Source organism: Haemorhous mexicanus, chromosome 22, assembly GCF_027477595.1.
Source record: "Haemorhous mexicanus isolate bHaeMex1 chromosome 22, bHaeMex1.pri, whole genome shotgun sequence".
NCBI classification, from domain to species: domain Eukaryota; kingdom Metazoa; phylum Chordata; class Aves; order Passeriformes; family Fringillidae; genus Haemorhous; species Haemorhous mexicanus.
Window position 1 is genome coordinate 5,250,703 of NC_082362.1, and position 14,525 is coordinate 5,265,227.

Below are 14,525 nucleotides of genomic sequence, written 5' to 3' on the forward strand. Positions count from 1 at the left end.
TTCCATCTTGTACTGGCAGTAAAGGTGAATTTATCCTCTGTGGATGTTTGTTGGATTGGAATAATTATTAGTTCTAAAAAACATGTAAATGTGTGTACAGTGATACTCATAAAATGCCAAAAAATCAAATGAGTGGGTTTTTTATATTATCTTCCTTTGGAAACTTTCTAAGAAAGTGTTTGTTGTTTTTTTCTTTCCTAGAAATTAGGCAACAAATCCTGGGCACCTGGGCAGGTCACTGAGGAGAGGAGATTAGATGAGGGCACCCACAGAGCTTAGGAAGTGGTTTGAATGTGGCTAGGGAATTTATCTTCCCTCTGCTTTGCTTAAAGAAAAAATAAAATTGAATATTCAAATGCTGGAATGCTCTTGTGCCCTGAGTGAATGCTGTGATCATTGGGCTGCAGGCAGTTCTGCCATTGTTTAGTGATCCGAAATTGCTTCCTAGAACCAGGAACCTTCCCTGATAAAAATTTCATTGAAACCTGAAAAAAATGCACTGCACTGCCTTTTGCTCTTTTTTTTTTTTCCTTTCTTTAAATGCTTTGGCCCCTGTTCTTCTTTTCTTCCCTTCCCAAATATCCCAAATAACCTCACATTTTTTGCCTTCTGCTGGCCAAGTGCTGGGTTACACTGCCTGTAATTTTAAGAGGCTGAGCTGTTTACCTAATTTGGCCAAAATCTGCTCTATGCTGATCACAGATATATGTTACAAGCAGGATTTTTTTTTTCTTTTTTTTTTTTCCTTAATTAAACATAAATGCACATTAGTTGATAATGTCTGCTTTTAGTTTGAAATTGCCTGCGTAAATGTTTGGGTAATTAGAACATTTTAACAAGCCCCACTGGCTCCATATACCGTTTGCTCTGACTAGTAAACTTTTACATGTTTTTAAAGAAAACAAATGTGTGGGAAAAAAATGTTGTTTGTTTTTTGCCAAACCAAAGTATTAATCTGCCCTGGTAGGGAAGTTTCTTGGCCACGCCACTGACTGCAATTTCCAAAGTGTCATCTGTATTTTTCAGTCCTTCCATGTATAAAGAATCCAACAGCAGTTTCCTTCAAGGTTGAGTAAGTTTGAATGTTTAGGGGGCTGTAGCCACAAGATTTGGCAAACCATTCACTTGTCATGTTAATAAAAAAGGAATTGTTTCTGCCTCTTTAAGCTAGTAGCTAAATGAAGGGCTTGGATCAAGGGGGTTTTAATCATGAAGTCCAGATTCTTCTTGCTTGCACGTGGATAACTTTGTGGTGTTCAGGGTTTTCATCTGATTTAATTTTATTTAGGAGAGGAACTGAGCTTCTTCCCTGCTACCAACCCTTGAATTTGCTGACTTGTTGTGCTCTTCAAACCTAATCGGTTTTCTTGATCTTAAAATGAAAATCGAGCCTTTCTGCACTTTTTATTTCCCAAAAGCAATTGAATTGAAAAGTGAGGTGGTTTGGGTTTTTTTCCCAGCTCCTTAAGTTGTTTTTTATAGATGGCATGTTAGCTTTGAGGGCTGTTTCATGACTGGTAAAAGCTTATGCCTTGTAAAATCCATAGCTTTTAATGCATTTTGTTTCTCACTTCAAACACAGCACTGAGAGAAGAAATAATAGAATATTTCATGGTCGTGCTGTTCCAACAGTTCAGATTCTTTTTAGGTGGTGATGCTGATTTTGTAGCTCCAAATGCTTCGGCTTAAAATTTGATTTCCTAAATTCCTTAGTCTGAAAATGTTGAAACTTAGACCAAGCTGTAATGCACCCTGAAGAACTGTCTTGCTTACATGATTACTTTTCCTCTACCACAGAGGTTACAAGGAACTGGATCAGATAAATGATTATATTATCTGTGGAATGTAAAAACACTGGGTAGATAACATTTATTCCAGAAAACAGCTTTTCCCCACTCTTTTTCTCTTAGCTGTGTTAATGTTTACAAAGTATCACCCTTGACCAAGCCCTGATTAAAGTTGAGTTGCAATGTGGAAATCTGGTGTAACCCACCATAAATATCAGTGTAGCAAAATATCTGTTTGTTGTTAATTACCCTCATTCTCTGTATCTGTCTGAAGAAAGAACTTTCCTCCTTGCCTTCATCTCTTGGGGTGTTGGGGAAATTGAGACAGTCCTGAGGGGCCAAGGTGTGTGTTCCTTCAGGAATAAAGTGAGTAAAAAGTGAAATAATCAGATCTCTGATTCCTAAAAGTCAGCTTAGTTCACATGGGGTGACTTTGGTCACAAATAGATTCTGTGTAACCACAAATGTGTTGATTAGGTGAAGGAATTGTTCCCTGGGAGGGTGGGCAGAACCTGGATCCCTGGCAGTGCCCAAGGCCAGGTTGGACCTTGGGCTGGGAGCAGCCAGGGACAGTGGAAGGTGTCCCTGCCATGGCAGGGGTGGAACAAGGTGATTTTCCAAGGTCCCTTCCAGGTTTCCTTCAAGATTCCCATCAGATTTTTCAGTGCAAGCCTGCAGGACAAGCCCAGAGCTGGATGATGCTTTGCCTGCCAAGTTGTTCCATTGAAATAAAGAGGAATACTGAAATAGGAAGGGCTGAAAATGAGCAAATGTAGCAGAGGGTGAATACATCAAAAATGTCCTGGGTGGGACTCATTCAGTGAGCCAAGCAGAGCTGCCTCGTGCCTGACAGGTCTGAGTTTGACACAGTCCTTTGTAAACAATAAATCAATGCAGGTTGTTTCTGTGAGTGCATAAAAGGTGTGAGAACTGTAATTTATTTTATAATAAATACTTGTGCTAAGCAAACAGGGAATGCAGCTATTAGAGACTTTCTCAAATAAGTGATTTTAGGCTGCTGAGTGCCAGCTACTGATGTGGTAGTCGAGCTTTTAAAATGAAAAGCCTGAATTCCTTTTGAAGATTCTCCTGAATGCTGTTGACACTTGTGCTAGGAAAGAATACAGAGTAATTTAATTCATTACTTTACTTAAAGATAGCATTTATGGTTGCAGCATTACCCTCCATCCGTGTGCAGACTCTAGGCTGGAGGTGTTTACTTGAGTTTTTATGGAGATGTTGCATCCTTTTATTAGGTGTGCTGGAAAGCTTGGGAGAAAAAAATGTAGGAGGGAAAGGGGAGTTGAGGATCAGTCAGCTGGTGTGTCTGGATACAAGGACAAAGGGACAATTTTGCCTTTGGCTACAGTTTGACACTTTACTGGATTCAGTCAGAATTATCTGTGCACGCTGAAGGGCACAAATGTCATTTTTATGGCATTCTATATCCTCAGTTGCTTTTTTTTTGTAATTGGCTGTGTATCCCAGTGCTGTAATAGAGCTCTTAAATCCTGACCCCGGCCAAAATGGGACACAAATACCAGTATTAATATTTCTCTCCATTTTAAATGCAAGGTTGAGTCTTTTCACCTTATTTTTCCATCACCATCTTGTGTTTCCCTGGCAGCCACCCACCTTTCCTCTGGCTCAGGGTGCTCCTCTGCTTTGCTGCTCTTGGGCCCCTCTCCCCTTGGTCCACTGGCCTTGGATATCCCTCTGTTCCTTGCCTTGCTCCTCTGTCTTCTCCAGTTTCCTGACCTTTGGCTCCCCTTCCCTTGCCCCTTTCAAGGTGGCTGAAGGTCCTTGGATTGTGCAGACTCCCTCACACTCTTCCCCCCTTCTTACTCATCTTTTCTCCATCAGAGTCATCTTCCTTTCTGCCAGAAAAAAAAAGTTTCCCTGGCTGAGCTGAAACCTCAACTTCTGCCATCTCTCTCTCTCAATCCCAGGAGGTTTTGCTTCCAAATCTTTCACTCCTCCCAGGTGCTGTGTTGTTCCAGACCTTTGGCTGATACCTGCCCCCCTGTTTGGGTGGAATTGCAGGGAATTTAGTGTTCTCCTCACCCTCCAGAGAAGGAGAGGAAGCTGCACTGGCTTCTGTAGGCAGCGTGGGGTGGGACATTGCCAGCTCTGCTCTCTGACATAACCCAGACATCATTTACTGGCTCCATATAACCTGAGGCATTCACAAATAAATTGAGCCCGAATGCAGAAGCTTGTATAAAGAGGATCCTTAAACTATCCTGGCTAAAAATATTTGTGAAATGCTGGGAAGCATCTTTTTAGTGTGTTGGGATGCTCTCTTCCCTCTTATCTCTGTTACAGATGCACAATGGGGTCACTTGCCTGGGCTTTGGGACCTCTTTTTCCCATGAAATACTGTCATTTCCAAAAGTGGGTTAATAAGGTTTTTTGGGCCTGGAGTCTAAAACAAAAGATGTTTCACAACTGCAGAGGCTAAAGAGATGGAAAGTGTTATTGCAGGCTGATGTTAATGTGCCTGGGTCAGTCTTGTGGCTGCTCCCTTGAATCCTTTTTTTGCCCAGGCAGTGGTTGTTCAGTTCAGTAAGTAATGACCATTATTTATTATTAATTCAAAACATGGTGTGCAGGATTTCTGCCCAGTGTGAGAGCACATTAGCTTCTCCTGCACAAGAAAACACATGTTAATCTGTTTTCCATTATTGTCCAAAAGATCTTTTCAGAAGGCAGTTCATGTTGCCCCAACAACATTAAAGGCTGTAATTAAAAATAATTTTCCATTAATTTATATACATGCACATTTACTTATTATGATCTTTTGCTGCATTTCCCTAAGTGTACACCCAAAAGCCTAAAATGCTGTTGAGGAATAAGTCAATATTCACTGTAATGATCCAGTGTGGAGTGTGCCAGAAGCCTGATGTACTTCAATTAACCATCTTTCCTAACAAACACCTGCACAGGGAAATGGATCTTCTGTGAGAATCAGCAGAAAAACAAACCCTGACTTTTCTGCATGGGCAGAGGAAGGGAATTCCAGTATTTCACAGCTTTTACTGATAATGATCTGCTACAGATTAAAAACAAAAACCAGACATTATGGTGTTGGCAGATTGCAAGAGGACTTGCTGGTAAAGCTGCTGTTCAGAGGAGATGAGGACAGTGTTTATTGCTTCCATATGGTTCAGGCATACAAGACAGGCAGAATGTCTGGGGAGAATAATCTGTCTTATTATATTGATACAGAACATTCTTTAGGGCTGTCAGCCCTTTCTCCTGGTGCCTTTCCCAGGTGAGAGGCTGAGTGGGAAATATTTGCCCATGATTGAGCACGAAGATAAGAAAAGATTGCTTAAAGATTGGCTCCATTTGTGTGAGTGAAGAATTAGAAAATGCTGATTTTTAAGGGGTCAGGTCTGGGAGCTGCTCCCAAACACAGGGATCTGAAGGATCTCTTTTTTCTTTGAATATTTCTATAGTTTTCAACCCTTTGACTTTCCAGTTCAGCTTTGCAAAGTGCATTAGGGGTCTAAATTAATTTAGAGTTTGATAATTCATGTCAAAAAACCCCTCCTTTCCACATAATGTAAAATTGAATTTTTGGTCTCTTTGACCTCTTGATTTTTTTTTTTTGGCCAAATTAAGAACCAAACTTCTGGGCACACTGAAACAGAAGAGTAGCTGGTTGCTATTGTATATGTGGGGATTTGACTGAAGAACTGCAGTCTTTGATTTCTCCATCATTATCACTTGGGAAGCACCTTTCCATGTAGGAAAGATGACACTGCCTGGAATTTTGGGGAGTAAGACCTTCAAAGATCCAATGAATATGCTCAAATATCAATTTTTATTGCATTGCAAAAAGGGGAGGGACAGGCAAAGGAATTAGAGATTTGCAGAGTGGTCCAGAAAACTCCAGAGGGTCTCACCAGTCAGGAGATGAGCTGCTCAGTGCTACTGTGTCCTTTTACAAATTATTATTTATTATTGACAATAAATATTGGTGTTTGTGTGCCTGTTGCTGTGCCTGAGCTCGTGCAGCAGCCATTCTCTGTGTGATAACAAAACTTCTGCTCTCTTGTTCTCCCAGGGCTGATGAAATCGAGATGATCATGACAGACCTTGAAAGAGCAAATCAGGTAGGATTTTAAATGAATCCCCCATAAAATTCTAAGTGTGACTTTGATTATTCTTTTTTAATTCTCTTTTGGATTTCACGACAGTTCTTTTATATGCATTTTGCAGTCATAACTGTGTGGAGTAAGAAAATATGCAAATTTTGAGCAAAATACAGCTCTTCAGGGATGCTCTGAAAGGATTGTGTGCACAGTAGAGCAGTGCTTGCCATATATTTACCTTCTAATAATTTAAACTTACGTTTCCCACTGTAGTTTTATTCTTGGCTTTATGTTTCTAAATCCATCATGTTGGCCCCTCCTCAGACATGCAGGTGAATGGTTGGCCCAAATTAAAGAGCCTCTGCCCTGTGGCTGTGGCAGAACTGCAGGTTTGGGGACTTCTCCAGACTTTTTTTCCCCCTTCCTTTTCTGCTATGTTTTATTGGCATTTTAATTTTTAGCAAGGGTTGGATCAGACTGTTCTTTCTGTGCAGGACCACAAAGAAATTGCCATTTGTTCCTGCAGATATTAATTTGGGCTGTGAAATGTCTCCCTGGCCACCCCTCCCAGTGCACACACTCCTGGCACGAGTGGCAGAAATTCTGAGTTTTAACAAACCCAAACCCCCCAGCCATGCAGAGAACCCTTCTGAGTGAGTGAGGTGGTGAAGGAGATGTGTATGGATTCCATGACAATGGAAATTCCACAAGCCACTGGCTGCTGGTTTCACTGAGGGAAACCTCAGCCAGGATTTGCTTATCAGTGAGCTTCATTAATCCCTCTGCCAGGTACCAGAGATTGCAATCTTCACTCTCCCAGGCTATGGATTTATAATCCAGCTGAAGTTTGCCTAAGAGCAGCTCCCTTCCAGAGGGAACAGTGGCAGCTCCTTCCCCTCCCTGTGTCCTGCTGTCAGCAGTGCTTGTGTGAGCCAGACCAGGTCACTGATCCTGTTGAAAATGTACCCCCTGCTCCAGCTGCTGTTTTGGTTTGTCTTTTCCCTTTTGCCAGATCAGCTTTCAGCCCCCACACTCCCCTGCTGCAGCTGTCAAGTCTGCAGCAAGTGCTGTTGGCCTTTATATTAGTTCTTGGAAAACTGGAAAAACACAAACCATGAATCATTTCCACTGAAAAGCCCTCCAGGATCTCCCAGTCCAACCATCACCCAGCACTGCCAAGGCCACCACTGACCCATGTCCCCAAGTGCCACATCCACAGGGATTGAAATCCCTGAAGGGGTGGGGACTCCACCACTGCCCTGAGCAGGACAGTGAAGAGATTTTCCCTGATATCCAACCTAAACCTCCCTTGGAGCATCCTGAGGCTGTTTCCTCATGTTCTATCACTTGTAACCTGGGAGCAGAGCCCAGCCCTCACCTAGACCTTCCTTCCAGGGAGTTTTAGGAGGAGAGAAGATCCCCCTGAGCCTCTTTTTCCCCAGGCTGAGCTCCCCCAGCTCCCTCAGCCACTCTTGGTGCCTCAGACCCTTCCCCAGCTTCATTCCCTTCCCTGGACACACTCCAGCATCTTAATGTTTTAATGAAGCCAAAATCATATTTGTAAGTTGTTGAGTTGATTATTTAGTCAGTAAAAGCAAAGTGGTGTTTGTACAGTGGGTTTTTAGTTCTGTCAAAGAACTTTTGTAGACAGCATTAAATATTTATGAAAGTGCTAGTAATTATTTGAAGATATGTAGACATTTTAGAAATAATGTAGGTGTTAAAAATGTTTTGGTAGAATTATTTTGTGATTTTTGCAAAGGCAGTACATTTTGCAATGATTTACCCAGTAGTTGATTTTTTTCCCCTCAGTCTAAAGGGGGCTATAGTTAAAGAACAGTATTTCTAAGTTCCTTATTGTCTCCAAAAATGGATTGTACCTATTTATCTAGAAATGCTATTTCTCTGTCTAACTGATACAAAGCTGCAATGTAGGTTGGTTTTTTTTTTACTCCATTGTGGTGCTTTTTTTGTAATTAGGTAAAATTTACAACTGCTTGTGTGCATAACCCTTAGTTTGGTTGTTATTCTGCACAATCTGCCAGTACATAAAACCAGCATGCTGTTCATCTGAGCTGTTGGAAGGCCAGAGGAGGGGGTTCTGTCTCACTTTTCCTCATCTTCCTCTCCTCCTCCTCCCCCTCTGGCTGCTGAGATCCCATCCCCTCCCAAACAGCAGCTCTGGCACTTGGGGAACCCTTCACTGGGGGTTCACTGAGCTCAGCAAGTGCAGGAAAGCCTGGACTGGGATGAAGGGTTTGTTCTCTGTGGGTTTAGCACCTTGGGGCAGCTCAAAAAAACCATGGGAGAAGCCACAGCACCCAAATCACAGAATCATGGAATGGCTTGGGTTGGAATGGACCTTAAAGCTCATCCAGTGCCACCCCCTGCCATGGGCAGGGACACCTTCCACTGTCCCAGGCTGCTCCAAGTCCTGTCCAGCCTGGCCTTGGATCCAGGGGCAGCCACAGCTGCTCTGGGCACCCTGTGCCAGGGCCTCACCACCCTCCCAGCCAAAAATTCCTTCCCAATATCCCATCCAGCCCTGCCTCTGGCACTGGGCAGCCATTCCCTGTGTCCTGTCCTTCCATCCCTTGTCCCCAGTCCCTCTCCAGCTCTCCTGGAGCCCCTTCAGGCCCTGCAAGGGGCTCTGAGGTTTCCTGGATCCTTCTCCTCTCCAGGTGAGCACTCCCAGCTCTCCCAGCCCAGCTCCAGCCCTGGAGCAGCTCCGTGGCCTCCTCTGGAATTGCTCCAGCAGTTCCATGTCTGCTGTGCTGGGGTCCCAGGAAGGACACAGAGGGACACAGAGGGACCCTGTGGCCTTGGAGGAGCTGCAGAAGGGAAGGGCAGGGTCACCTGGAGAGGAGCAGGAGCTGCTGCAGTGGCTCAGCTCATTTGCTGCCCTGGAGTCTTTGCCTTGTGTGATGCTTTACCTCTACAAAGCACTTTGATGAGTTATATCTAATCTTTGTAGCAGCAATTCCTGTGTTTTGCCTCTTCATACTCGAAAAAAAAAAATTACTGGAAGAAATTAAATCTATTGCACAGGCCAAAAAGTGAGTTTGCATCAGGCTGAAGTGTTACAATTGCAGAAACAAGTACTTCACCTAATTATGTATTTAATAGTTAAATTAACATTTCCTTTTACCATTTCAGTAAGTGCTCATTCCCCATTATTGAGGCTACCTTTAAAGAGCAGTGCTCAGCACGACTCCTGCTTTGCTCAGGGACTGCCTTGCTGGTGTGGATGTGATGTTTTGCTGCTCTGGAATTAGCACTGACCCAACTGCCTGGGATTCAGAGCACAGATTTACACATCTCCACTAAAAATATGGGGGAAAGAAATTGCTGTGAATCTTTATATATCTGACATTTCTTGAAAGTGCCTTTCCCAGTTATCTCCCTTTTTAAATCCAGAGCTGGCACTTCAGAACTTCCCTTGCTGATCCTCTCTGGCTCCTGGGAGGTGGGGGGTGCCTTTCCCTCTCCAGGGAAAGCTCCAGGTGTCCATAAAAATGATCAAATCCACAGGGACAGAGCTGATGTTGTGGCTCCCAGCCCTGGGTCCTGTGGGGTGAAGCAGGGACCATTCTTATCTTCAGCTCCATCATCTCTCTCTTCTCCCAATGTTTTTTCTCACTTGGATCCTCAAGTTTTTTCATTCAGGAGCTTCCTGGGCTACTTTGCTTAATACCAACCCCAGAACAAATTACTGGCTCATCAGAATAATTGCCTTTAAATGCCAGTGAGCTTTGCAATTTTCTGCTCAGAGAGAGGGAGGTGTAGTGACCACAAAGCTCCCTCCCTCTCCATTGTGTCATTAACACAAGGTGTAAACTGAATTTTCCCACAAAACATAACAGTGAGAGAAGTTAATCCCTCTCTGGGTGCTGCAGATGAGGGGAGGTGACAGCCCCTTTTTCTCAGCTGCTCATCCAGGTGCTCAGTGCCATTAATCCACAATCTTCACTGAGGTTTTATGGCAGGGCTGCTCCGTTCTGGCTGGCAGAGACCAGAGTACACCAAGCTACACCCCCTGTGAGGGTGATGTGGGTGTAACCCTTCCCTTGGAAAGTCCTGAGAGGGTTTTTTATATAAAAAAGGCAAGAACAGTGCATTAAGTGTCTGGTCCAGCTGCAGCTGCCTGGAGGGGAGCTGTTAGCTCCTGCCATGGGGCTTTAGGAGGGGTGTAGGGTCTGAAGCCAAAACCCTCTTTGGATTCATGGTGAAAGGTGCAATTCCATCATGTCCAGGCTCAGGAGAGCCATGGTGCAGAATCCCTGACCATCTCTGCTCCATCCTCTGCTCATCCCCAGGGCTGTGGGACTCTGTGGCTCAGTTGCTGCTGAGGGCACAATAAATCAAATACAATAGGAAGGGCTCCCTTTCACTTTATTAACCCAGCAGCTCAATGACAAAACTTGATAACATAACCCAGAGTTCCCCCTGCATTTCCATGAAGATTTAATAATGCTGTAGTTTGGTGAAGGGACTCGTTTTATTAAGATTTCATTTTGCACAATAAATCACTGCATATTTTCTGATATGCTACGAAGTATAAGAATAAATAATTAAAACTAAACTACCCGTACTTGTCGAAATAAATGATTTATCATAGTTTGGGATACAGCATCTTTGAATTTTTTATTGTTTGATTCCCAGAATATTCTAATTTCCAATCAGGGAAGTTAATGAAGCTCCAGTATACATTTCTGCATTCACAGCAGTTACAGTTGTGTGACTGTTTATTTTAGACAAATATTTATGGTTAGCACTTTCCTGTACCTTTTCAAGTTTACACCTTTCCAGTGTTTATGGCAGCAAAGTCACGAATCTTTTGGGACAACAAATTTATTCAAATGAATTATTGTTCTGTTTCTGTACTTCATCCAGGAACCTGGAATCATCCAGTTGTGCCTGAGAAAAACAGAAAGAAAAATTCCTAGGTTGTGAAAACAGAAATATTTAAATATATTTGATTTTTTTAAATTACAACTGGGCTCATTTTAAGGTTTTAATACTGAGCCTGAATTTGTGGCTTCTAGTCATTGATGTGTCCAGATCTCTTTCTTCTTTTAAACATTGATCACATAGTTAAAAAAAAAAAAAAATCTAATGGGCTTTGTAATTTGAGCTTCCTGTAAAGAAGAAGGTGTTTTTTCACTTTTAAAACAGGAAGAGAAGAACTTTGGTTAGGGTTGTTTGCTCCTGGGTTATTGTATTTTAATCTGAAAGAGGAGGAAATTGATTTGAAAAGCAGACTCATTTATAGGTATCCTTAGATTCTGAGAGTGGTAAGAGAAAGAAAACATGAGACTTCTTTTTGTGGGGGTGTGTGTGTGGACTATGTAGTATAAGCTATAGAAGAAGAATTAATTTATTTTTTCTTCTGTTATCCCTTTGGAAAAGCCAAATGTTTCCACTGGTTTTCTTTCCATCTTCACAGTGCTGATAGTGCTCCCAGATTTCTAGTTCTTATTTTTTCTGGGGAAAGAAAGTCAAATATAGAAACTTATAATACCAATAAATCAAGAAAAGTGTACTTTCTAAAATATAGCAGCTTTTATTAAAGAATCTAGACTGGATCAATATCATTTATTCCACAGAAATGTAGTGTTGGGTGTAAAGTCTGTAGAGGAAGAGTTAGTGAATTTAAGCAATTTTTGAAGCCAAACTGCCACTAAAATACATAAAACAGTGTCTGCTATAAAAGTAGAAAGAAAACCTCACCAGGGTGTTTTAGCAGAAATGCTGCTCTCAAGATTATTTTTTATTTCCTTGTGTGTGGCACCTTCCTGTCTCCAACAAATCACATTGGAAAATGGTTCGAAAAGATATTCCTGCTAAGTGAGATTGCCATAAAATATGTATGGTTTGGAGCAGCAGATGGAATAAATTCCCCTTTTCACTCAGCAGCACAAGTGCAGCACAGTACAGGTGGTGCTGATGCTCAGGGGGAGGGTTTGCTGTGACCACCACAGCCCTGATGAGGCATCCTTGGCTTTGCACTTCATCAGGAAGGGAATTCATCCTGCCTCCACTGCTGCAAGGCTGGCACAGACCCTGCCAGAGGATTTGCTTTGATTTCTGACTCCCTTGGCAGTGGACTGGGGGCTTTCTTTGTGTGCCATCCCTGGGCAATTGCCCCATCCTTGGAAGTGCCCCATCCCTGGGAGTGCCCCATCCCTGGGGAATTGCCCCGTCCTTGGAAGTGCCCCATCCTTGGAATTGCCCCATCCTTGGAATTGCCCCATCCCTGGAATTGCCCCATCCTTGGAATTGCCCCATCCCTGGAATTGCTCCATCCTTGGAAGAGCCCCATCTCTGGAATTGCCCCATCCCTGGAATTGCTCCATCCTTGGAAGTGCCCCATCCCTGGAATTGCCCCATCCCTGGAATTGCCCCATCCCTGGAATTGCCCCAGGACAGGCTGGACAGGGCTTGGAGCACCCTGGGATAGTGAAGATGTCCCTGCCCTGGCAGGGGATGGAATGAGATGGGATTTAAGGTCCCTTCCAGCCCAAATCCATGGATCCAGTTAAGTTACACTGCTTCATGGCAGATGAAGGCATTCACTTAATCCTGGGATTTCACTGTCAGTAAAATGGGAATAAAAACATTTCCTTTGCAAAGGGCATTTGAGATCCTTGCACAGAGAAGTTCTGTATAAAGGCAAAATATGGTTAATATCATTTTCATGCAAACATGGGTTTCCTGCAAATGCCTGGCTATCAGTTGGGAATACATTTATCTGGCAGCCTTTCAGCACACAGAGGAAAGTGCAATAGCCTGAAGACAAGAATGAAGACAACCCAACCTCTTCTGGTTGGTGGAGTTTTTTCTTTTTTTTCATGTATTTCTCCATGGTTGGAAAAATTAGGTGCCAGAGCCCTGAAAAATCTTTCATGTCCCTGATGCTCTTCTAACCTTGCTGCTGCTCTGTGGAAGTTAGAGCCATCTAAAGGGTTTATAGCAAATTTTTATATCTGAAAAGTTAGGAAATTAAAGCACATTGAACCAGTGTGTTTTAATTGATGTTGTACTCCAAGAAACACAGCTTTTGCAGCAGCTTGCAAGTCTGAATGTCAGCTCCAAGTGTGGTGATTGCTGCCATAACAGGCTCATTAACTGCAGCAGAATTACTTGTGATAATACCCCCTCCTCGCCCATAGGAAGATTTTCCCACATACAGCACTGAATTTAGCATGGAATAAGGAAATGGAGTTGGGCTGCTGGAACTCTAAGGGAAAGGTTATACATTTTTTTTCACATTAGTATCTCATTTTGCTGTTCACACCACTGGTCTTTGATCAAATTAACATTTTACTGTAAGTAGAAGAGCACTCAGTTCATGCTATTCATTATCTTGTCAGGAAACAAGGAGAATAATTTAAACTGGATATATTGTGTAAGGCTTTTTTTTTTTCCATTTTTAATTGGAAAGCACACAGCAGCATTACAATCATGACCTCCTGGCTCCACTGTGAGCAGTACAATATTTACCTGCTCTATGAAGGAAAATGGAACTATTTTGAAATATTTTGTTACCAAGGAGGTCGTTCTGTACTCGAAAACAGTGGTGTAGGAATTAGGAGGAGTTGTACAGCTGAACTATGTTGAAAAATAGGATTTTGGGCCATGCTGGATTCGCATGAGCTTCATCAAGGCCATTAGTGTGACTGTCACTGGTCATTGAGGGGTTTTTTTAGCCTGTGCATAGGATTTGGGAGTAAGAAACCAAGAGTTTTAGCACTGACAGGTGCTGTGGAATATCCAGTGCCTAAAGGGGCTCCAGGAGAGTGGAGGGACCTGGGATGAGGGCTGTAATTTCAGGACAGGGGTGAATGACTTCCCACTGCCAGAGGGCAGGGATGGATGGGATATTGGGAAGGAATTTTTGGCTGTGAGGGTGCTGAGGCCCTGGCACAGGGTGCCCAGAGCAGCTGGGGCTGCCCCTGGATCCCTGGCAGTGCCCAAGGCCAGGCTGGACATTGGGGCTTGGAGCAGCCTGGGACAGTGGAAGGTGTCCCTGCCATGGCAGGTGGCACTGGATGAGCTTTAAACTCCCTTCCAAACCCTTTCTGTAATTCTATGAATCTCTCTGTATTTCTCAGCTGAAGTGGGACAGTTTCACACAAACAAGGTTTTGTGAATTTTCCAGTGGCTCCAAGTTGTGTAAGATTCCTCAGATTTAGCCATTTTCCATACTGGGCGCCTGTCTCTGGCTGCTCTCTTTTTTCTCACTTCAGGAAAAATTGTTCAACCATTTTTAAGAACAAGATTAGGAAAAAAGAAATCCATTTTCTCCCAGATGTTACGAGTTTTTCTTGCTGTTTTGGTGAGGAGCCTGCTGTGCCCAGATTTAATAGAAGGGGTTTGATGAGGGATTGTTCCCTTTTTTCTCAGGGTTGTATCTTCTGTTGCTTCAAGTAGAAAAATAAAAAATAAAAAAATAATAATTAAAAAACAGCCTCAAGTTTGGCCAGCCTATAAGAGCCTGGAAAAATGAGTTCACAGAAACTCAGCAGAATCTGGTTTGAATTTGTTCAGGCTTTGCTGCTGGTGCCTGTCCCAGGCACACTGCAGTCACTGCTCTGGCTGGGTGAGCATCCACCAGGCAGGTTCTGCTTTTTCTGGG

At 43.1% G+C, this 14,525-nt stretch overlaps 1 protein-coding gene across 7 annotated transcripts in view; it reads left to right on the top strand.

Moving 5' to 3' along the window:
- CUX1 (cut like homeobox 1) overlaps positions 1-14,525 on the top strand; it is a 269,325-nt gene that overhangs the window by 162,842 nt on the left and 91,958 nt on the right. For all 7 annotated transcript variants that reach the window (XM_059866198.1, XM_059866191.1, XM_059866192.1 and 4 more), the window contains exon 9: positions 5,860-5,908. In XM_059866198.1, coding sequence (XP_059722181.1) covers positions 5,860-5,908 — 49 coding nt within the window. The remainder of the gene's footprint in view (positions 1-5,859; positions 5,909-14,525) is intronic.